The following is a 20,974-nucleotide window of genomic DNA, read 5'->3' as shown; positions in this document are numbered from 1 at the left end:
CATATAACAAAAAGAAGAAGTTAGCATACCCTTTTTTCTTTGAAGAAGAATAATAAGAGGCCTTATGTGTGCTTAAACATTAGCATCACATTGTGACAGAGGTTCTAGGGCTTGCATGAGGGAAGGAAATTTGCATTGATCTATGTACATCCTCAGAGTTACAGCCATGCCAGTCCATAACAAATGCAATGCATGAATTCAACCTGCAGCTCCTAATCTAAAAAAGTTGTGGGACACCTACAGAAACAGGTGGGATGAAGCAGAAGGATTCCCTGTAACATACACAACACTTCCACATGGTTGAAATGTTTCTCCCCTTCATTCTTTTTTTCTTTAAAAGAAATATTAAGATAGAATTTATTAAATTCTTAACTGAAAAATACACATCTTAAGTTCTCTGGTGACGGGTCAGACCAATGAGATCTGAGGTTGATTTTCATTGTTGTGAGAAAGCACAATTAAATGATGGAAACACCAAGAAGAACTGTTAGCTTAATATTTGCCATGCAAAAATACTAGAAGCAATTTTACTCAAACACTTAAACATATTTAACTTGATTAGTAGCAATGATTGTGGAACTCTTGGAGGGAAATACCTGCTTGACTATCTCACTTGATTTCTTCAGATACCATTGTTCTGTTGTTAATTTTAGGATTATTCCATTTTTTCTAATATATGTAAATATATTGCAAGAAATGACAGTGAGTTAATATCTTGCTGAAAGATAAGAAAATTAAAGACAGGACCAAATTCTATAAAAATTACCCCACTTCAGGGTCTGAGAGATGTGATGGTTCCAATATCCTCTGCTGCAGGGTTGCTTGTTTCCAACTGAATGAGCTGGCTCACAGAATCGTGTTTTGAATTTTTAAAATATATATATTTTTTAAGTCAAGTGGATTATTCAAATCCAAGGATAGACTAAGTTGCCTACCTGCATTCTGATTGTAGCAATAATTGAAAAGACTAGTGAGATCATTTCTAAATTCTACAGGTGAGTAAACTGCAGTGGAAACTTATCTTTTCATACCTAGAGCAGCAAATGAATGTAACATACACCCTTACCAGCCATGTGCTAAAAAAGACTGCAAAATGCATGAAAGCATCTTTATTGCTGTATCAATTTCAGTATAAAAAGCAAGCTTGTGATGGAGCTCTTGTGAAAATTGCTGATTTTAAGAAAGGCAGAAGTAATCATTTTTCTCCAAACCATACAGCAGGTTACAGTCTCCAAACACAATTTAAAAGAAGGGTCAAAAAGGATACTGAGAGGATACTAGCCAAAAGAAATGATAGCAATAGGTTTGTCGTTAGCAAGGCACAAGAATTGAAGGAGAAAGACAGGCATTAGAAGCATTAGCAGGAACAATTCCCAAGGCCAGTAAATATCAGGGGGCCCCAAAGCAGTCAAAAAGCAGAGTGAAGAGATTTAGAGTCGAGGCATTCAAAGAGTCTACTTAGTTTGACCAGAAGACAGTCTCACATTTCAAGGTTTCTTCTTCAGTACGGCTAAGCTTTTCAATGGGAGGCCTTGACCCCAGGGATCACTGACTGAAGAAAACAAATGTGTTTTCAAATGAATGTATTGGCACTGTCAGAACTGACTGTATACAAGATTAAATGTTATTTATTTTCACTTTTCAGAATACCATGTTAAATTTTAGAGAGACAGACAGAAACATTTCCAAGTAAGACATGAGAATCTGAGCACTGGATTTTGTGTGTCAGCTAGGATTCAACAGCAGAATTCCCATTAACCGATCTGGCTAAGCCTCTTGCAAAAATGTCAACCTGAGGCGTCCTTGCCCTCAGCGATCTTAGTGAGGGTAGCAGGAGGGGACACGCGCCGTCAGTCTATTTCAGTTCTCTCATTGCTTTTCCTCGCTTTCTGGCAATGGATTAGGTTTTGGTCTGGCCTTTTGGAATCTCACAAATGTGATTCCCATTTGGTGCTTCGACCCCTGCTTGTGCTCAAGCAGCTTTCACAGCCTTCCTGGATTCCATGGGAACCGAGTAAGGAGCATGTTAAATGCAAGGCAAGATGGGGGCAGCGGAAGAGAGCCCAAGGGAAAAATAGGTTGTCTAGGGCAGACCAGATAATTTCAGATAAAGATCTCTACTGATCTCTATCTGCAGTGCTATTTGAAAGGCACATTGTGCTCTGTATTTGATACATCACTGTTTTCATGTGTGAACTCAACATCAATTGCATGAGCATTCCTGAAGAACTTCTGTTTACACACCGTCCCAAAATGGACAAGCATGTCATGAGCTGAATTTAAAATCCAGAAATCGTGTTCCCAAAATAGACCAATAAAGATGAAGAGAAGATGGTGGACAAAACTATTTCAGCAGAAAATGTCTGGGCACACAAATAAGGTGAAGCTCTAGCGAGGGCAACCAGTGGATGCTGAGGAATATGTACTCATTAGTAAGGAGTATGACAAAGCAGGAAAGCGGGTCTCACAAAGCGCAGACTTGTTGGGTCAAGTGTCCTTTTCCTGTTTGGCAAGTCCTTTTGTCTCTGTGTCCTCCTTATCATCCTGACACCTTACCAAAGCATAGAATGACGGACATCTCTTAATGACTTCCTAGCATTTGATTCTGGTACACGGGCCCAGCCCTTTTTCGCATACCACGAAAGCCTCTTATTCCCCTCTGAACTTCCACTTTAGAACCGATGTTCGCTTACACACACGCAGCTTCCCACTCACGCCCTGCAACCTGTGTCAAGACAAATGTGCTCGTCACACCTTGCTCATATCGGGAAGCTGAAGCCAGCACTTCTGAACGAGCTGACTGACAGCCGATGCTGTGTCAGCAGCCAGCGGGGCTGGTGTCACCCTCCCCAGGAGAGGAGAACATCCTCTCCTGGGCACACCCTCTCTCACTCCGCACAATAAGGCCTATTGTTCCCCGTGTCCAGAAACCAGGCTCCATCCTGTGCCATCTCCGTGCACTGCCACCATCCTGCCTGACTTGGGAGCATTGCTTTTTTTGTCTCCTAGCATGCTCACTAGATGATTTGAGCACAGGGTTAGAGGCCTGGCCTGCCAGCAGTGCGAGCGTCTGGCAGACTTCACTCCTGGGAGCGAAGACACGCTCTGCAAATGAGCATTTTCTAAATGGGATCTCACAAAACGCCTGAGAAAACAAAATCCACAAGCATGCTTGCACTTCTAAAATGGGCATTTTGTGATGCTCCCCGTTGCAAAAATCTAAGCTGAACAGGCGATACTCACTGAATGGAACTGAAACACTGCTACAAAGACACAGAAGGAGGACTTCAAAAATCAAGCCTATTAGTGCCCATCTTCCTCTACTTTTCCTTCTTGCATCTGGAGAAAAGATGACCATGAACCAATTCAGGACCAGAAGGCATCATAAGTTGTTTTATACTTCAATTTGTTACCCACAGGGTGACATTTCACTCCTCCAAGCCTCCCCTCTGCAATTCAGAGAGGGTGACGAGGCACAGCAGCATCTCCCCAGCAGGGCAGACAGACCCGCTCCTCCTGGGCAGTGCTGTTTGCTAGTTCCCAGGTAGCTGGCTGCAAAGGGGCCATCAAGCAGGCTAATTTAGAGCTCTAAAAGCTGGCAGCAGGAGTGCAATTAAGCCGTTTTCACAGACTGCTAGCCAAATGCAGCAATTTATTGGCTGAGTGATTGGATTATTCATTTGCAAAGCTAAGAGAGGGCATTTTCTTACCACTTCAGTTGGCCTGTAGTACTTGTGATTGACTGTCACATGAATCTTGCCAGTCTCTTTGCATCGCCCTACTTCATTTTCATTCTTCCCTTCCCACCTGTAAAGAAGATAAACATTTAATCAACCCATAATTACTTTAGTGCTCTGATCTTACCAACATTTGGCCTGCTTTCATTTACTTGAGGCTGGTGTCAATTCTCCCTGCAGGACAGTATAAACTCATTAGCTATAGGAACAAAGGCAGAGTTCAGTCTTGAATGGAGCAACAATGGCTTTTGAAGTCTCTTTGTTTTGGTTTTTGATTCAGTGGAAGGTCTAAAATACAGGACTTCCAAATTAAACACATAATGTGAGGGGAAAATAAAACATCCCGATTTCAGAATGTTTCATGTATCTTCAAATAAATATGACAGTGAACCTTTTCGTTTGTGGATTGGGTCAAAGTTGTTTAAAATGGTTCTTAAAATATTTTTAATTCTTGTATTTTAGCCAATAGTTTCAGGAACACTTTAATCTGTTAATTTTATGGAAGTGAAGCTCTGTTTGAATAGCATTAAGCTGCATAATCTAATTTGTGCTTAACCAGGAAAAACAAAACAAAAACAGTTCTTGAATTTTCAGTCCTAGCTTGACATGGCACTTCACATACATGGACTGTAAACAATACTCACTACCTGCGAGCTTACAGTCAGCTCCTTTGTCTAAATTAGTTTCATATGTGTTGAACAGCCTGCAATTTGCTGTAATTTATGTGATCTGGTTCTGCCCTGGACTACTTGCTTAGCATCTGTCCTGGTCAAAATTTTTGGGCTGAGTATGGCAGCTGAACAGGCACAGTTTGATGGGTGAGTGGCTCTGCCTTTGCAAGGGGCAGACTGCAGCCAGGAAGCCTGAGGACAATGCTCCCTCTCAAAACAAATGTTTCGGATGAAACGTTTGGGAACATACATTGATGTCTCAAAACTAATTCACCGAACGTACAAAATCCAGAGTTATGATTGAAACCCTATCCGCTCCTTGCTTTTTGCTTCTAAGTATATCATGGGGCTCTGAACCAGCTTGGCACAAAAACACGGTGATGAAATCCTTTACTTTTTTCTGTTCAAGTAAAATCTATGTAATTTAAATCAGCGCTGTGATTTAGACTATTTAGCCTCAGTCATCAGCAATGAAAGAAAACTGCCCCTTGCCTCCCACTTACTAATTGTACCGCCAGTTCTTGGGATTTTGCCACAGATTTGATTTTTCTTTGCTCCCCTGCCCTCCCCCCCAGGCTTTCAGAAGAGTTTAATTCTTTGACAATTTCAGCCTTCATTTTTGGGTTTCTAGCCCCAAGGGCTATGGAGGAAAATTTGAAAATGTGACCTCTGTGTACCCATGAAGGTTAAAACACCAAAAAGCAGAAGGAAGTACCAAATATGTATTATTACTAGTTTTTAAATCCCATGTTCTTTTTTAAGCAAAACTCATGACTTTTGGATGACTAGCAAAGCCTGTAGGATGCTTGATACTGGGAACACTTCACATTGAAATAATTTCCAACAGATAATAGCCATGATGAAGTCAGCTGTAGATAGTCATGACATGATGCTAAAGATGATTTATAACTTAAATTTTCTTCCTTTCTCTTTCACAGTTGCTCTGTTTGAAGCCTGCACTGTAAAGTTTCCATTCAGAAGCCAAAACTAACATTAGTCCCTCCCTTTAAAGGGCAGAGGGTAAAAATGTGCAGGACTCAAATGAGCTTAATAGAAAACTAACCGTCACCAGTAAAACAACAGGAAGTGCTTAGATCAGGAGACGTCAGTTGTTGTTGGAGGTCACTGAGCAGAGAACCCCATTTAACACCCAACAGTCTCCAGAAGGCTCGACCCAGCCAGTAAAGACTCACTTAATGTCACCATCGAAGTTATATAACAATAGAAATAACTTAAGAAGAAAGCTCCACCCGTTCTGCTCAGCCCGGCAATGTGAAAAGTTCACAAGGAAAAAAGTAATTCTCATTGTGAACACAGTAGAACTTGATAGCAGCACTTTTAATTATTCCTGGCACCTCTGCGCTCCCAGCTGGGGACACCATACTGCTGATAAAAGGGATTGTGCTGGAGCCAACCCGACACCAGGAGCAAGGCATCCAATTAGCTAACCAACTCCCTCTCCCCTCTTCTTTTAACAACAAAGAAGGGGAAAAAAATCCCACCAAAAGCACCAACAAACCCCTTAATTTGTAGTCAAACTGCAGTCAGAATCGTTTACTGGAGAATGTAATGCCAGACTATCCTGAAGCACGAGCGTGGTCGAAGAGGCATGGGGAATCCTCACGTTGTTGTGGTTTTAGATAGCTCCAGCCACAAGGACTAGTGGGTTTTCTGCTCCCCAGGGCCCAAGTGGGCAAGAAAAGAGCTTTGTATACCTTGGGGAAAATGTAACGGGACCCTGGCTAAAGAAATTTTGACTAATTGGGACTGGGCTAAATTCAAGGAGAATGGCATAGTGTAGGCTTTTGACCAAAGGTTGGTCCTGGAGCCTGCAGGTAATTCACCTCTACATCACCTGCCCCATGCTGGGGAGCTGCACGCTCTCACTGAAGCAAAGGATGGGTTTGCTCTCAAAGCTGATGGCACTGACCACATGCCTGACTGCTCTGTACCCAGAGGAGGATGCACGAGACCATTCTCCCTGCTACTGCCAAGGGAGCTTGATGCCTTCTACATCCACGCTGCTACAGTGAGCACCTCACTGTTAGAGATGGGTGCTCTGGGATTGCTTAGGACAAAAAGCAGTGCCATAGAACTATGAAGTTCATATTTCCATAGAACTAAGAAGTTCATATTTCAAGTGCATGCACAAATTCACTTGTGTAAAAGGTTCTTCACCTCAAGAACTTCTACACTCTCTAGAGGAATGGACTGCATTTAATTCAAAGCTAGTTTCATATCCGCAAATTACTACTGTTTTAATACTTATTACCAGCTGTGATGAATGCTCCTTTTCCTCTTTGACTCTGGGAGATGTCAATTATTTTCCATTTCCTACAACTATTCCGTAAGACAGCAAGCTTCAAGCTATAAAAACATCAACAGCGACAGAGGACTTTCTGAGGATGAAGAGCTGGGGCACTCGGTGGGATGTGAGGAGGGCAGGGAGTGACCCAGGGGAGCCAGGTTAATCAGTGGGTGGCAGGAATAGCACTGCAAAGGACCAAAAGGTCCAAATGGCTGGGATTGAATAGCAAACAAGGCAAAGTGTGTGCATTTTTGATGAAGTGGCCACAAAATCAACTGCAAATGAAACCTTTCAAAAAGCACAGAGATGCAACTTGCGTGTGCATTTCATCCTGTCACAATCTTTACAGAGTGGCACAACTAAGAACATTTCACAAAGTATTCAGAATCATTAGCAGCTAAAGACTCCCAGCCTTTATATGGGAAAACAAACAAACAAACAAAAAAAAACAACTATCACACCTTAAAAATCAAATATATGCCAATATAAAATATTTTCACATTTGAAACCAAACAATAAATTACTTAAAAGTGACTTCTTAGGAAAGCTTTGCTCATTCTCCACAGCTAATGTCAATACTATTTGTGTGGGCTTTGCATATTTGTGACCTGAAGGCCAACACACATGATTACAGAGCAGTCCATCTGTCCTGTTGCTTTATAAACAGCAAAACTGACACCATACAACAGACCACTGATGTCTCTTGCAAGTAATCGCTTGTAGAGAAATTTTCAGTATGACTCTCTGGAAGTTCCTTTGCTACCAACTCAAGCTCTGATGCAACAAAGCATTGAAGGGCACAGAGACTGCTTAACTGATACCTTGTGCTTAGATCTAAGAACAAGTATGCTACCATGCAGGCATGTACTTAAACATTTGCTCTTGTGCTCTTACGATTCTGGTCCTCAGTGGCTGTTTGCTCAAGGAACACAGTTAAAACATTGGTATTAAGTTCCCAGCATTGCCAAGCTCAAGTTTCAAAAACCCAAATTGTGAATCCCCAGATTCTGAATCTTTGGGAAAGAATACTTGCTACGTGGCCTATTTTTTTTTTTTCCAGTGTGTTGGAAATCTTTTCAAGTTCTTCCCCCTTTGCTGGAAAGCAGCTGATAATGCTCCCTTTTTAACAAGATTTTTGTTCACAAGATTTTTTTTTCTCCAAGAAATTAATGCTTCTGTGAAAATCAAAATGCTCTGGAAAGAAAAGTTTTAGTTTCAAATAAGTTACATTACTGTCAATTTGCAAGAAAAATCTATTAATAAGATCTAGAAATGAAGCTTTGAAATTTTCAGAATGTTTTTCCTTTTGGAATGGCATTAAAATATTTTTACATTATTCTTTCTTTAATAGGACTTTTGAACAGAAACAAAACATTACAGCTGACCTGAAATCAGATATTTTTCCAAACTGCATTTGTGAGAACTAATTTCATCCCACGTGGGGGAAAAAATATGGAATATGAAACATCATATTTAATTTTCAACCTGCCTTCATATAGGAGAAACTCTCATACTTCACAACGTACAAAATCAGATATTAAATTGTTACAGTCTTCCAACTTGAGTTCTGAAACAGTTATTAGATCTGCCAAAGATAAAAGCTTAAATCAATAAGAACGTAAAAAAGTAATCTCAGATGTTGAGAGTTAATTCTCTGTCTGAATCAGGTTAAATGCCTCCCCAAAACAGATAGTCTACAATAAGAAGAGTGTAAAAAGGGGTACAGTCCCAAGTGAGGGCTTTGCCTTGTGCATTCTTCACTGGCCTGGCTGGCTCCTTATGTCACTCACTTGTCCAAATATCTCTAATTTACTTATGAGATTCTCTTCCCTTCTTCCTCATTTGAATGCTTCTGATTTTCCTGAGCTGTTAAATACAACACACAGCACTGCCAGACAGCAATGTTTGGTGGGCAAAAGCCAGACCTGAGGACAGCAGCTGTTTAGATGATGACTTTTGATGGCTCCTCTTTCACCTCCCAGCAGCACCGTTACCAACACATTGTTGGCTTTACTTTCTTACAGAAGTCCTTCAAATCTCACGTGTGTCTGTGACCCCGACTTCCATCTCAAGGAAGAAAGAAAAAATGAAACAAAAACTTCTCGCTAAGATCAACATTCACAGTCACCGAAGAGGCCACTGCTCCAGTTCTGCCAGTAGTTCACCCCATTAGACCTCACAACTTATCTGCAAACTTCTCCTTTTTGGGGTTCTTTTTTTTTTTTTTTTGAAGACCAACATGCATGCTAGTTAAGATAAAATTTGTGTGTACAGCCAAAAGACTGGAGTAAAATATTCACTTTTCCCCAAATTAATTCTGATCCTGGAAGCAATGAATATTTCTGTAACAAATGTGCATGTATTTTTATTTTAATAAAAAACACAATAAATCTTTCCAATGCTAGAACTTTTTTTTTTTTTTTTTTTTTTGACATTGCAGACAGCAGTCTCTGTAGCACTCTGCGAAGAACTCTGAGTGCTGTAGTGGTTTCGGGCTATCTTCGCAATCCTGTTCTAATTTAATAAGATTAATGACAGAAAATTAGTCAAGACAAGCGTTTGCCTGTTTCGTTTACCCTGCTGTAGTTCAAATTATAGGCGGGAAGTGTTTCCCCCAAGTACTACTTAATTAGTAATAAGTAGCAGGGAAAGTAAAAGAAAAAAAAAGTGTAATCCTTACAGGGGGAAAATATTTGTAGCTCTGAGGCTTTCCTGTTAGTACAAAGGGCTGGATTTGAATGATTCAGAGGATTATATAAATATAATTTCAAATTTCTCCCTCGAAAAAGAAGTGTTAGAGGGTAAAAACGTACAGTGTACAGAAACCTCTGTGTACATTTCACAGTCAATTTCAGAGGGGAATCAGTCAGTCTTATTGCAGCTGTACGTTTCATTACTTACAAAAATGTAGTAAAGTTTCTCTGTCTTTCATTTTGGCAAGAAGATATAGTCCTGACGTGCTAATGACTAGCTTTGACAGAGTATTATGTTATCTTTTTGGAAAGACTTTTTAGGCTGCCCTGGAAGTTCAGCTGTAGAAGTTAATGTGAATTGTTTGGAAGAAAAAAAAAAAAAAACTTTAAAAAATATATTTTTACTTGGTTGGTGGGGCAGTCAGGATTGCTTTTCTTCCCATTTTCTATTGCAATATCAAGATGTGACAGCTAAGATGCTGTTACATTTGCGACATTTCCTGCTAAAGCACAAAGTAGGGTTGGTAAGTCCCTGCACATGTGCCCAGTGTTTGCAGGTGTGTGATGAGCTCTGTCAATTGCTGCTTGCCCCTACATCTTTTCTGGGCATTTTCTCCATCATTCTGTTGATTTTGAAAGGTGTACTGTACTGCCATACTGGGAAGCTGTGCCATCACTTACAAAAGTGGAAAAAACTGCTGGAAATTTCCCAGATAAATTTTTGGGATTACAAAAGTTCCTAACGCTTGCAAAAAAAGCAACAACCCCAAGAGATCACATCCAAACTTTCAGGATGGGAGATAGAAGGAAAGCAGCCATTCTTGCATGAACTCATTTAGCAACTCTGGTGCAATGTCCTTAGGTGCCTCGTCATAAATTGTAAAGAAACAAATCAATGGGACTCGCCAGTGGGGTCCCACAACACTAAAGGGGAGGATTTTGCTGCCAGGTTACTCCCTGAAGAAGATATATCCAAATGGGAGGAGGTGGGAGTAGAAAGCCCTTGGGGATTTCAAGGAATGTGAAAGGTTACCAGCTGCCCAGCCAAGAAGACAGTGAGGGTAAGGAGTGTATAAAGCATGGGCCAGGCCGACATCTACAAAAATTATGGAGGTTCTTAACGAAACTTTCCAAATCCTTAAAAATGCTCTACATCTAACACAACTTGAAAGATGACCGATGGCTGTAGGATGGTAGTAGGTCAGTTGTGACACTACTCCCATCCAAGGAGCAGGGGAAATAAACAGCCTGAAGTGTCACCTCAGCTGTACAAATATGTACAGCTATGTACACAACACCCATAAATGGCTTAAGAAGTTAATAACATATTCACAGTGAAGAAAATTTTCAAAAGAACCATGATGATTACCAGCCTAAGCCCTGTTTCTAAAGTGGTTTGGAGACTCAGGCTCCTAAAAATCCATGACACTAGATGTCATGCAAATTCCTATACAATTTTTGAAAATTACTTTTTTTTTAATTAAAAAAAATGTGAATATGCCTTTGCACACACAGAATACCTGCCCTACCTCATCAGCTGGAGTAATACTCTAAAGTTTCCCCCAGAGTGAAACTTAAGAGTGATTGATTCAGTACAAACACTGAATGCACTAATCACCACCATGAATGATACACAGTCCACCACATGAAAACATATATGAGTAAAAAAAAATTTAAAAGAGACAAAAAAAAATGTGTATTTGGACCAACTAAATCTAAAATAAGCGTTTAGGTTCCTGTCTATAACCAAAGCTATTCATAAATACTTTCACTTGCATTTGGGTAATTGTTGTTCTTTTCTTCTGTTTTTCTCGAGAGTTTAATTTACTCTCTGAAAAGTACATGTTGATTTGTAAGCCTTGGGACACCCTGAGATTTCTTTGGCTAATACCAGAGCAGGGAGCTTAATTTTGAGCTAACAGTTAAATGTATTGATGTCAAAAGAAACTGCAGTGATGAGAACATCTGCAAAAAAAGGCATTCAGCTAGACACTGACCAATACATCTTGGTTTCTAATTTTATGTAATAAAAACAAAAACAAAAACAAACAAACAAACAAACAAAAAAAACAAACAACAACAACAACAAAAAAAACCCACAAACCACCACCACCAAATATTCATTCTTCCTTTTGCAAATAACACTGGATAGGGAAAAAAGTTCTTGATATCACAAGAATTCTTATTTATATGGAACAAGTGAATCTGCAACATATCAATTTCAATGCTTATTAGGAAGAATTAGATTATAAACATGAGAAGCAAAAGTATAGAAAAAGGGGAAAAAGAAGAAAGGGAAAGCATACTAGAGCTCCTGCTCCCTCCCTTTTGCCCTGTCCTACCTCACTACTGTTAAGGCATATGGGAGAATGAGTGATCATAAAGGGACATCTCACAGTGAAGAGATGTTAAAAATATGGAGAGAAACTTATTCCCAAAATTGAGCATTTGGGCTAGAAATTCTATTTATATAGTCTCTCTTCCCCGCTATCATTTTTTTTTCTGGAAGTTGATGCCAAAAATTGAAACCAGACTAAAAACTCATTGAGGAGAAAATGTTATTACCTCCCCAGCCACCCACTGGCTGTTCAAATAATATTGTATATATCTGTGCACTTCTGCATATTTATTGAATTTGTCAAGTTTTTGTTCCCAAGTAAAACTTATTGGCCCTGTCAAAAGTTCACCAGCTGCACAAGTGACTTTGATGGCCTGAGGAACAGCCCTGGCGCTAGCGTCATGGAAGAGCCTGTGGCTTTCCTCTCCCTTTTCCAGCTGAGATCGGTATGTTGATGCATGGGGCCCAGAGAAGATACAGAAGGAGGGAAATTGAAAAAATAATAAACAATAAAAATATAAATTACGGAAAGCGCTCACCAAGCCATCCTGGTTTTATTATATGGCCTTGAGAAGGAATTCTGTATTTTCAATCAAACTATGTGGAATATGCATTGTAAACATTCTGCACCCACTGCTCAACATTTTTATGGCTTGGTAGGAGAAGAGCTAGCAGGAATGCAGGGTGAGTTGCTACATAATCCTTGTGGAATGGCTGATGGGCTGTCATGTGGAAAGAACAGGGTTGGCAGGTGTCATTTCTTGAGACCGCAGAGGATGGGAGCAGAACTGTGGGGATATCTGGGATCTGGGGACACAAAATGCAGAATTGGGCAGAAAACCCCATTTGCAGTAGGGTAATGAAAAGCACCCTGTTACTAACATCTTTGAACAGGCATCTGCCCCCAAGATGGGAGAACAGCAAATGAAGTTTTGGAATCAAAAATGAAGATGTACCCTCCTACAACTTTCCCTTAGGTACTGGATATATTCACTGTGGCAGTCATTTATGTCCTGAAACCCTCACGCTACAGAACAGAAAGTGAGGGAAAAAAAAAAAAAGAGGAGTACAGATAAACAGTGCTCTGTAACACAGCAAATGCAAAAGGCTAGAAGTGTTCAACCTGTGGCTACTGTCTCACATTCATACTTACACAATGGTTTTCCCAATGTGCTTAAATGACTTCTCCACAAATTCACGGACGCTGTGGACCTCCCCAGTGGCTATGACAAAGTCCTCTGGCTCATCCGTTTGCAGCATCAGCCACATGGCCTGCGGGAAGACAAACAAAGTCAGATTCAGTGCATATGTAAGTGGCCTCTCTGGTACATGATATTATATTGCTGCATTTTAGATTTGGAGATAACACATACACACACACCCCTAGCTAGGGAAGTTAGCACTTTCCTAACATGGTGGCTATTAACCAGTTCAGTGCAACTTTGACAAGAGTTCAATTATTGCTTATTATGGAAAACAATGCTGTATTTGATATTCAATTTGTTTCACAGCAGGGATTTCTGCAGGGGAGACTTCAATATGTTTACTTTTGAACACTGAGACTTGGTTTAGCCCTCAAAAGCATGGATTCACTTACTTAAACACTGCATGAATTGACATAGATACGGGAAAGTAAACAGCATTTTGTAACGTTTCCATCCAGAGCACTATTGTCTGTTTGTCATAGAATGATGGCAAACACTAAATCATGAAAATATAGGTCCTTTTGGTTCTTTCTTCTGTCATGTTTGTCTTGGCTAAATAGGGATTTTAATTATGAACACGTAATTTAAACATAACTAAGAATAGTTAACGGTGTATTTGACCAAATTTATCTTTTTTTTTTTTTTTTTTCCCCTGCTGAATATGCACTGAATATTACGTATTACAACACTGCAGCAGAAACTTTTTCTTTTGACACAAGAACACAGAAAATACTGGTAGAAAAGTGCGACACCCATTAACATTTCTCTTTCAGAGAACCATTTGGGCAGCAGTGACAAAGATCACAACAGGTTTTGAAGCACAACTTGATGGGACTACCAACATTTTTGCATTTCGGGGGGGCACGCTAACTTCCCACAGCAGTATCTTTCAGAGTCCCTTCCCACAAACACAGGGACAGATGAGCACCATTATTTAGGTGACCAGCTAAATCAACAAGAAAGCAGGAAAGCAGATGAAAATAGAGGTGCACAAAGACACGTGTGACTTGTTTGAGGTATCACGGCAGGTACGTTTCAGTTTTATGCTGCCTAAGTCACTGCTCTAGCCACTAGAATACTGCCTAGGAGCTATAGGTGGACAGAATAATTATTACTTTAGATCAATCAAAATGATGTAAACACTTCATTTCCTTTAGAAAGGAAAAGTGAATACCTGTACAGTATGATCCTCATTTAATAAATAACCAGAAAAGGAAAACAAAATAATTCAACTTTCTCTCCATATGGTAAAAAGGACTGTCATCTTCTCACAGTGTAATCCACAGCACTATTTGCATTGACCTTTTCACATCAGCCTTAAAGAAAACAACTTTAGTAGGTCCCTTGATGGTAGTGGATACTCTGCAAATCAGATTAATAAAAGCTTTGGGACAGCTCAGTTTCTCTTGGTACATACCACCTGAAATACTCAGTCCCCCCCACCCCCCTTCTTAATAAATCAGTGTCCAGCATAGCAAGGCAATGCATTCTGCTTAAATGGTTCTATTTGCAAGTCATTTTTCTTCCCGGTTATTATTTTATGCATCTTCCAAAGTTTTGACAAGATTTTATTAACATGTTCCTTTTGAACCTTTATGCTTCTTGAACGTGCATGGCAAGCTGGGTTTTGGGCAACTGCTGTGTAAGTCCTTGACATTAATTGTGCTTTAGGGATACGACCTGCTGGGCAGGACAATGGCAGCAACTTTATTTTTCCTTTCCAGGGTTGAACATCCTAGCCAATGACGCAGAAATATCCAACTGGCTGATGAAACTCCTCTTGTGGGGAGGAGATGTCTTAACTCGTATCTCTTGTATTAGCTTTCTTGGAACATTGGCATTTCCCTGCTGATTTGAGAGGTCGCGGTAAATTGCCAAAGCCTGTTTCTTCATGACTGGACAAACTTGCAGGATTCTCAGTGGTAACAACCTCATGGGAAGGTAAAATTTTAAATAAGTAATTGATAGTTCTGGTTCTCCTAACCTAATCCCTTATTTCACAGACCATTTTACATTAAGCAGCCCTGAAAACAAGAAGCCTCCTCACATGCAAAGGCACTATTTGAGTGAAAAAGGATTTCCAGGATTAGACAACCAGTCAGTCAGTCAACAATTATAGTGGTTCTCCTCCTGACTTTAGTGGATATTTGCTGTACCTAATGAATCCGAGGTCTGCCCCCATTTTTGTTGGAATTGCATGCAGCACAGCTGGCAGAGATGTAATGACCAAACCTCATTTATTGGTAAAAATACCCCTGCCTCAGATGCCACGTAGGTTAACCTAATATGCTATATTAGCACAAGGATCTGCTATCCACTATGCACTTCTGTAAAGCAGTATTAATATGCCTAAGTAAAATCAGGATCAGACTTATGATATTTTTTGTCATCCTTTCACTTTTAAACACCTCAATATTGGGACTCATTGACATAATCTTAGTGCAGGCTCTTATGCTGAGACTTTCTACAATCCAGTGATTATTTCAAATATTTCTACACTGATTTTGTCTATTAATATAAAAGTGTTGTAACGTCATCCTTCTTTACTTTAAAACATGTATTGCATTGAAGGTGACAGCTACAAAATACTAACAGAAAACAGCTTTTAACAATTGGCCCCAACAGGTTTTACATGTTTGGATGTACCGACTCCTGTCTACCATTTCAAAGAGCAAGCAATCACTGTTCTAGAAATACAACTTTAACTACAGTAAATTTCTAGAGGACCACCTTAGCAACAGCCAAACAGTGCAGATACAGTTGCTAAAAGCAATTTTTGCTTCAACTCCTACCAGGAAAGAATGTTTAGATTAATGATTACTTGAGAATCTATTGCTGCTGGTTCTTTTATTTTTTCTGGCATTCACAATTGTTGGAACTTACAATTATCTCAATCAAATCAGGTATGAACAAAATCAACATGCTTAAAATTACAAACAATGTAAGCGATAGTTCTGTTTTGCTTTGAGGAAGGTGACCAAATGCTCTCGCTTTGAATGGGTCTGCACGAACAGCCCGTAAAAGAATGCAAAGGCAAGCCAGAGGATAGAAAATTTTTGACCACACTCCACATTCGGATCTTCATTTCCACAGGTAGAGTCTGTGGAACCAATGTGAAAACTATGCGCACGCGGTAGCTACACGCTTTCCCTACAGTAAGTGCCAGGAATGTGCTTCCCCCCCATCAGACTAATAAAGGCCCTTGACCTATCAATTCCTAGGCATTTCCTCCAAGAGTTCATATTGTACCAGACTCCAGGCTGAGAACGAGAGGAAAGGGGGAGATACAGCTCCAGGTTTATTTGTCATTACTGAATGGCTTACTGGTTTTAACAGAGGGGAAAAGCTTTGTTTAAATTTCCACTGAAAGTAATTAATGGTTATTGACTGGTAAATGAAGAACAGGTGACACTCTGAATTAGAAGATAAATGATCTCATGTTCTAGCGTGATAATGGGTTAGTAATTGCTACAGAGCCCCAGCCTAGTGCGTCCCATCATAATGCTAGATCATGTCCAGAACACAAAGGCCTCTGTGTGAGAGGTATTCAGCCGTTCACCTCCTGATACAGCTGTGGAGTGATTTGGTCCATTTATTCTCTGATGGACTGCACGACTGAGGCAAAAGTTCACCCATTCTCACCTTCCTGTTCACATGCTGAACCACATGACCCATGACATGGCTGAACTGGGATAAAAACATTGCCCAGCTTCGGCTGGGCTATCTTTTAACCGTCATCAGGTCGTACATATTTCAGGAATTCTTGCAGTGCAATGGAGAATCATGGATTTTCCTATCCTTCTCTGTAAAGGCTGTTGTGGATGGGCTGACAGCAAGTCAAGAAATTACTCCTGCCACTCGCTCCCTAATTTTTAGCTTGATCCTGTTAACAAAACGCGAGCAAATGCTGAAAAGGAGGAGAAAAGTACTATGGAAACAATTCGGTCTTCATCTCTCTTAAAATAACACTGCTCCTTTAATGGCAAATGTAACAAAACATATTTTTCATATTTGAACTCTTTTTGGCTCTAGTCTAGTGACTCACAAAGTCTAAAGGCAATACTATGTCATTTACATTTAAAGACAGAAACCCAACTGCAGAGAGATACGTAGCAAGTCTAGCAAGCGGACACACTTTTATGATTATGTGGACTAGGATATCTATTCTGCATGCCTGAACTACAGCTTCTGCCAAAATCTTTCCTCTTTCATCTTTCCCTCTTCTGTATATAAACCCCTGCCAGCATTAAGCACCATTTTCAAGCAATGTATCCAAAACACGAACCAGCCTTTTCCCTGCCCAAATTTCTTAGCTTACACAGCATTTGCACCTGGGCTAGAAAAGGGGAAAACCCAATCTGGACTAATACAGACCACCTATAGATACATTCTGTGCATGCCACTGCCATTATGGTTGTGATGTGTCTGCTTGTCTTGAGCATCTGGAGTATGTTGAAGCTGTGTTTCACCATTAACTTCCAGTCCAGCATCGCAGTGAGAAAACATTTATTAACTGGGCTGTCATCCATGGATAACAAAGACTCGATAGCTGAGGTTATGTTTAACTCTATTTGATACTTTTCTTTCACTGTCCACTCTAATACTGTATATTGTTAAAATGGGATCAGTAATCAGATATCTGTATTTAAGAGAAAAAACAAATATGAATCCAACTTTCTGAGGTTTTAAAGCACAACCGATGATTTCTGCTCTCGAAATAAAAGTTGAATTTTCAAGAGAATGAGTAAAGCTTTTTCTTATGTCTCATCTGATGCCAGACCCAAAACAGATATGACTGAATGTGATACACATTTGGAGACTCACAATGTGATAAATGGAAAATATTCCTGTTGGTACTATTACTATTGCCTCACACTGCTACTGAGCATTTTTTCCAAGTCCTATAATGTAAAAAAATATTTCATACGTACTTCTAAGTACTATGCAGAGAGACTTCCTGTGTATTTCACACACACACACACACACACACACACAAAATTAAACCAAATCAGTAACGTTTACTTTAGGAGACGGAACAGATAGTTGCAGCCTGATGCAGGGTGCATTGTCCGTGTGCTGCAGAGACAAAGGAGCAGCGACTGGTGAATGTCTAGCTCTACTTACTTATCACTTGCAGAGGGCATGGGTTACCTCAAGGCTGTCAACAATTAGGGAGCAATTTCTGACTAAGTCAGAAAACATTACCACCCAGAGAGACCCAAGAGTACATTATCACCATTTATAGAAATTCTCTCTTTACAGTATTCCATACTCTATTGTCTAGAAGTGGGCAGAGGAATTCAGTGGGTTGGACATGGTACTCTCTAGTGATCCCAAACCTAGCTATCCTGCTGGGGTCACCACTGAGAAGGAGAATTGAGCAGTTTGGGCCAAAGCATGATGAGCCTTTACACGGACGTGGCAGCAAGGAGAACCTTCTCCCCATATGGCAAGCACAAAGGCCTGGCATGACTGCTGTTCCTGCATGCATCATGAGGGACTACTCCCTTTGCGCCACAAAAGACAAGGCTATTTTATCACCTCCCTCGCTGCATTGTCCCAGCTCAATTGCACTGGCATGGAGCGGGGCTGCTCGGCATCTTCCGCGCTGTGCGACGTGGGGAGATGTCGTGCCCACATGCTTCCTGCCTGCCTGGATGAGAAGCAGTTCCAGATGCCATCGCCCGGCTCCTCCTGACACAACCCAGCTGACTGGCTGTGGTTTCTCACGCTGCTACAAAAATGACCACTATTGAGGACTGCGCCTTAGAGAAGTGAGACTGGGGACAGCGACTCAGGTCTCTGAACCCTAGCTGACTTCCAGTTTATCTATTTATTTACTTTTGGAGGGGCAGGGAAGGAAGAAGTGGTGCTACACTGGCTGAGTCACCCGTATCTGATTGACTTCTGCAACTGTTAAAAGCGTAGGTGTGTACTGGGTGTACCCAGTAGGCATGAGAGCGTGTTATATAAGGAGATTATATAAAGAGACGGTGATACGTACACATAGTACACAACAGACTGCAAAGAATATCCTTACACATATTTGCTACACAATAGGGGAATGGCACGCATGGCTGAAAAACACTAACGAAGCTCAAGTGCAGCAGCAAAAAAAAAAAAAAAAAAAGTGTTCTGATCAGAGTAAAGGAAAAAGCTTCTGCCTGAAAGCCAGCCCAAAACCATTGGGCATGATCCCATGCTCCCTACCGCAATGGGAGTTCAGTCTAAGTAATGACTATTGCTTTAGTACTTGTTTCTGACAATGTTATAAGGCAAGCACGGCAGGGAGACTCCTGCCAAAGAAAACCACAGGGATGTGCTGCCAGGCATGCTGATAGTCTCAAGAAGCCAGTGACAGCAGGAATATGGGAGCATGCATAATCAATGTATTCCTATGCTCCTTTTCCTGAAATACAACCCTTTTCATTCAGTTAATCACAAAATAAAGGTGCACACCCAATAAGAACCTTACTACACTGTTAACAGTTTGCATTTGAAAGAAGAAAGGTCAATGCCCATCATTGCAACAAGGGTGATGCTTTTCATAACCTCAGCCCTCTCCAAAAACCCACAGCAAGAGAAATACTGACCAAGAGGTGTGGGATACATGCCTCTTCCTTTTCCTGAAGAGTAATCATTCTGCTCAGATTGCCAATAATCACAGCATCAATGCAAGATCTGCTGCTCAGGGAACCTCCATTCATGAAAAAGCCCCTCTGAACACCATTTAAGTATCTATCAGATCACATCAGGATAAATACATTTTGATATGCTTCTTCCTTAACAGTGTAATGCTGAACATAAGGACTCCAATGTTTGTGTACAAAGCTTTCCTTTAGTGTTGTCCTTTTTACTCATGAAGAGGAGACATTGAGTGCTTATGACATGGCAGCTGCTTCCATTCAGAAAAGAGATGTTTGGAAACCATAGACAGTTACATCACTGACTAAAAGGTATAAAATGAGAACGGACTCAAGATGAACTCATTTTCCTATAAGAGTAAAAACACCTCAGCTGATCAAAAACAATGAGAAATTTACTTTAAGAATCCCAAGACAGTAAACAAACAACAGAAGTCTCTTTTACTGATATATACGTTAGAAGTCTCCTAGGCTATAGTCACAGAGATAATACATTGCAACTCGTTTTATAAACTTTCTCACAGACTTTTGAAGTCGCAATTGATAAATTGCCCCAGAAGCCATCTGAAGCACACTTGCTGATATAGTCAAATTATATGGTTTGGCTTTATGAACTTGTTCGGAGCTGAACTGTGCGCCATTCCTTGACTTTTTTTCTTTCAAGTTAAAAGGGTATGGTTGATATATTTAAAGATAATAATCCAACAATTATAAAGTTACTAAAATAATAAAACACCTGATAATCTTTGTGGAGCATCTTGAATGAAAACAATATCAATGTCTTCTGAAACAAAAGCCCTCACATCTGTAGGAAATACTAGGAAATACTGTCTAACTTTTCTCTTGTAAGCAGATAGCTCAATTGTTTTACAGATCCCAGTGAGGACTCATGAAACTTTAGTAGGCAGTTTTATTAATAAAGACCAGAAGAATTATAATCCAGATAAACTTTAAAGGTCGCCCTTCCCTGTTAGCACAACACAATGTTTCTCATAGGTACCTCAGGTGAGCAGTTGAACAAAAGTTCTTACCGTGTTATCAAAAACTAAATTACTGCTATTTTTTTTTCTTGTGTCACTCAGTGTCAAAATATTGTTCTTTCAATACATGGAAGCATTTGTATACAGTTTTATAGCCGATCTTTAGTTGTTAGCTGGAGGCAAAAAGAAACAGTAAAGCTGCGCGTTGGGAAACCTCACCAACAATGAAAATTAATATAGTCTTCTTTTCCTGCCAAAAAATTTTGAACAGATTTTTTAGGTCCACAATGGTTTGTTTATTCTTCAAATGGTTAAATTGAAAGTGACATGCATGACACAAAGTAATTTAAATGAAAAGATACAGAAAGGATGCATATATGCTCGGTTTCTTTCGTTTT

The 20,974-nt window shown here is 40.1% G+C and overlaps 1 protein-coding gene across 1 annotated transcript in view; it reads right to left on the bottom strand.

The window, feature by feature from the left end:
* The window catches only part of GMDS (GDP-mannose 4,6-dehydratase), a 405,376-nt gene that overhangs the window by 68,387 nt on the left and 316,015 nt on the right, over positions 1 to 20,974 (bottom strand). Inside the window, exons 8-9 of the mRNA XM_084508158.1 lie at positions 12,901 to 13,019; positions 3,711 to 3,807 (exon numbers count right to left, since the gene is read on the bottom strand). Coding sequence (XP_084364284.1) covers positions 3,711 to 3,807; positions 12,901 to 13,019 — 216 coding nt within the window. The remainder of the gene's footprint in view (positions 1 to 3,710; positions 3,808 to 12,900; positions 13,020 to 20,974) is intronic.

The sequence above is a fragment of the Aythya ferina genome (assembly GCF_964211825.1).
Source record: "Aythya ferina genome assembly, chromosome: 2".
In the NCBI taxonomy this organism is placed as follows: Eukaryota; Metazoa; Chordata; class Aves; order Anseriformes; family Anatidae; genus Aythya; species Aythya ferina.
This window is presented reverse-complemented; position numbering and strand designations above follow the sequence as displayed.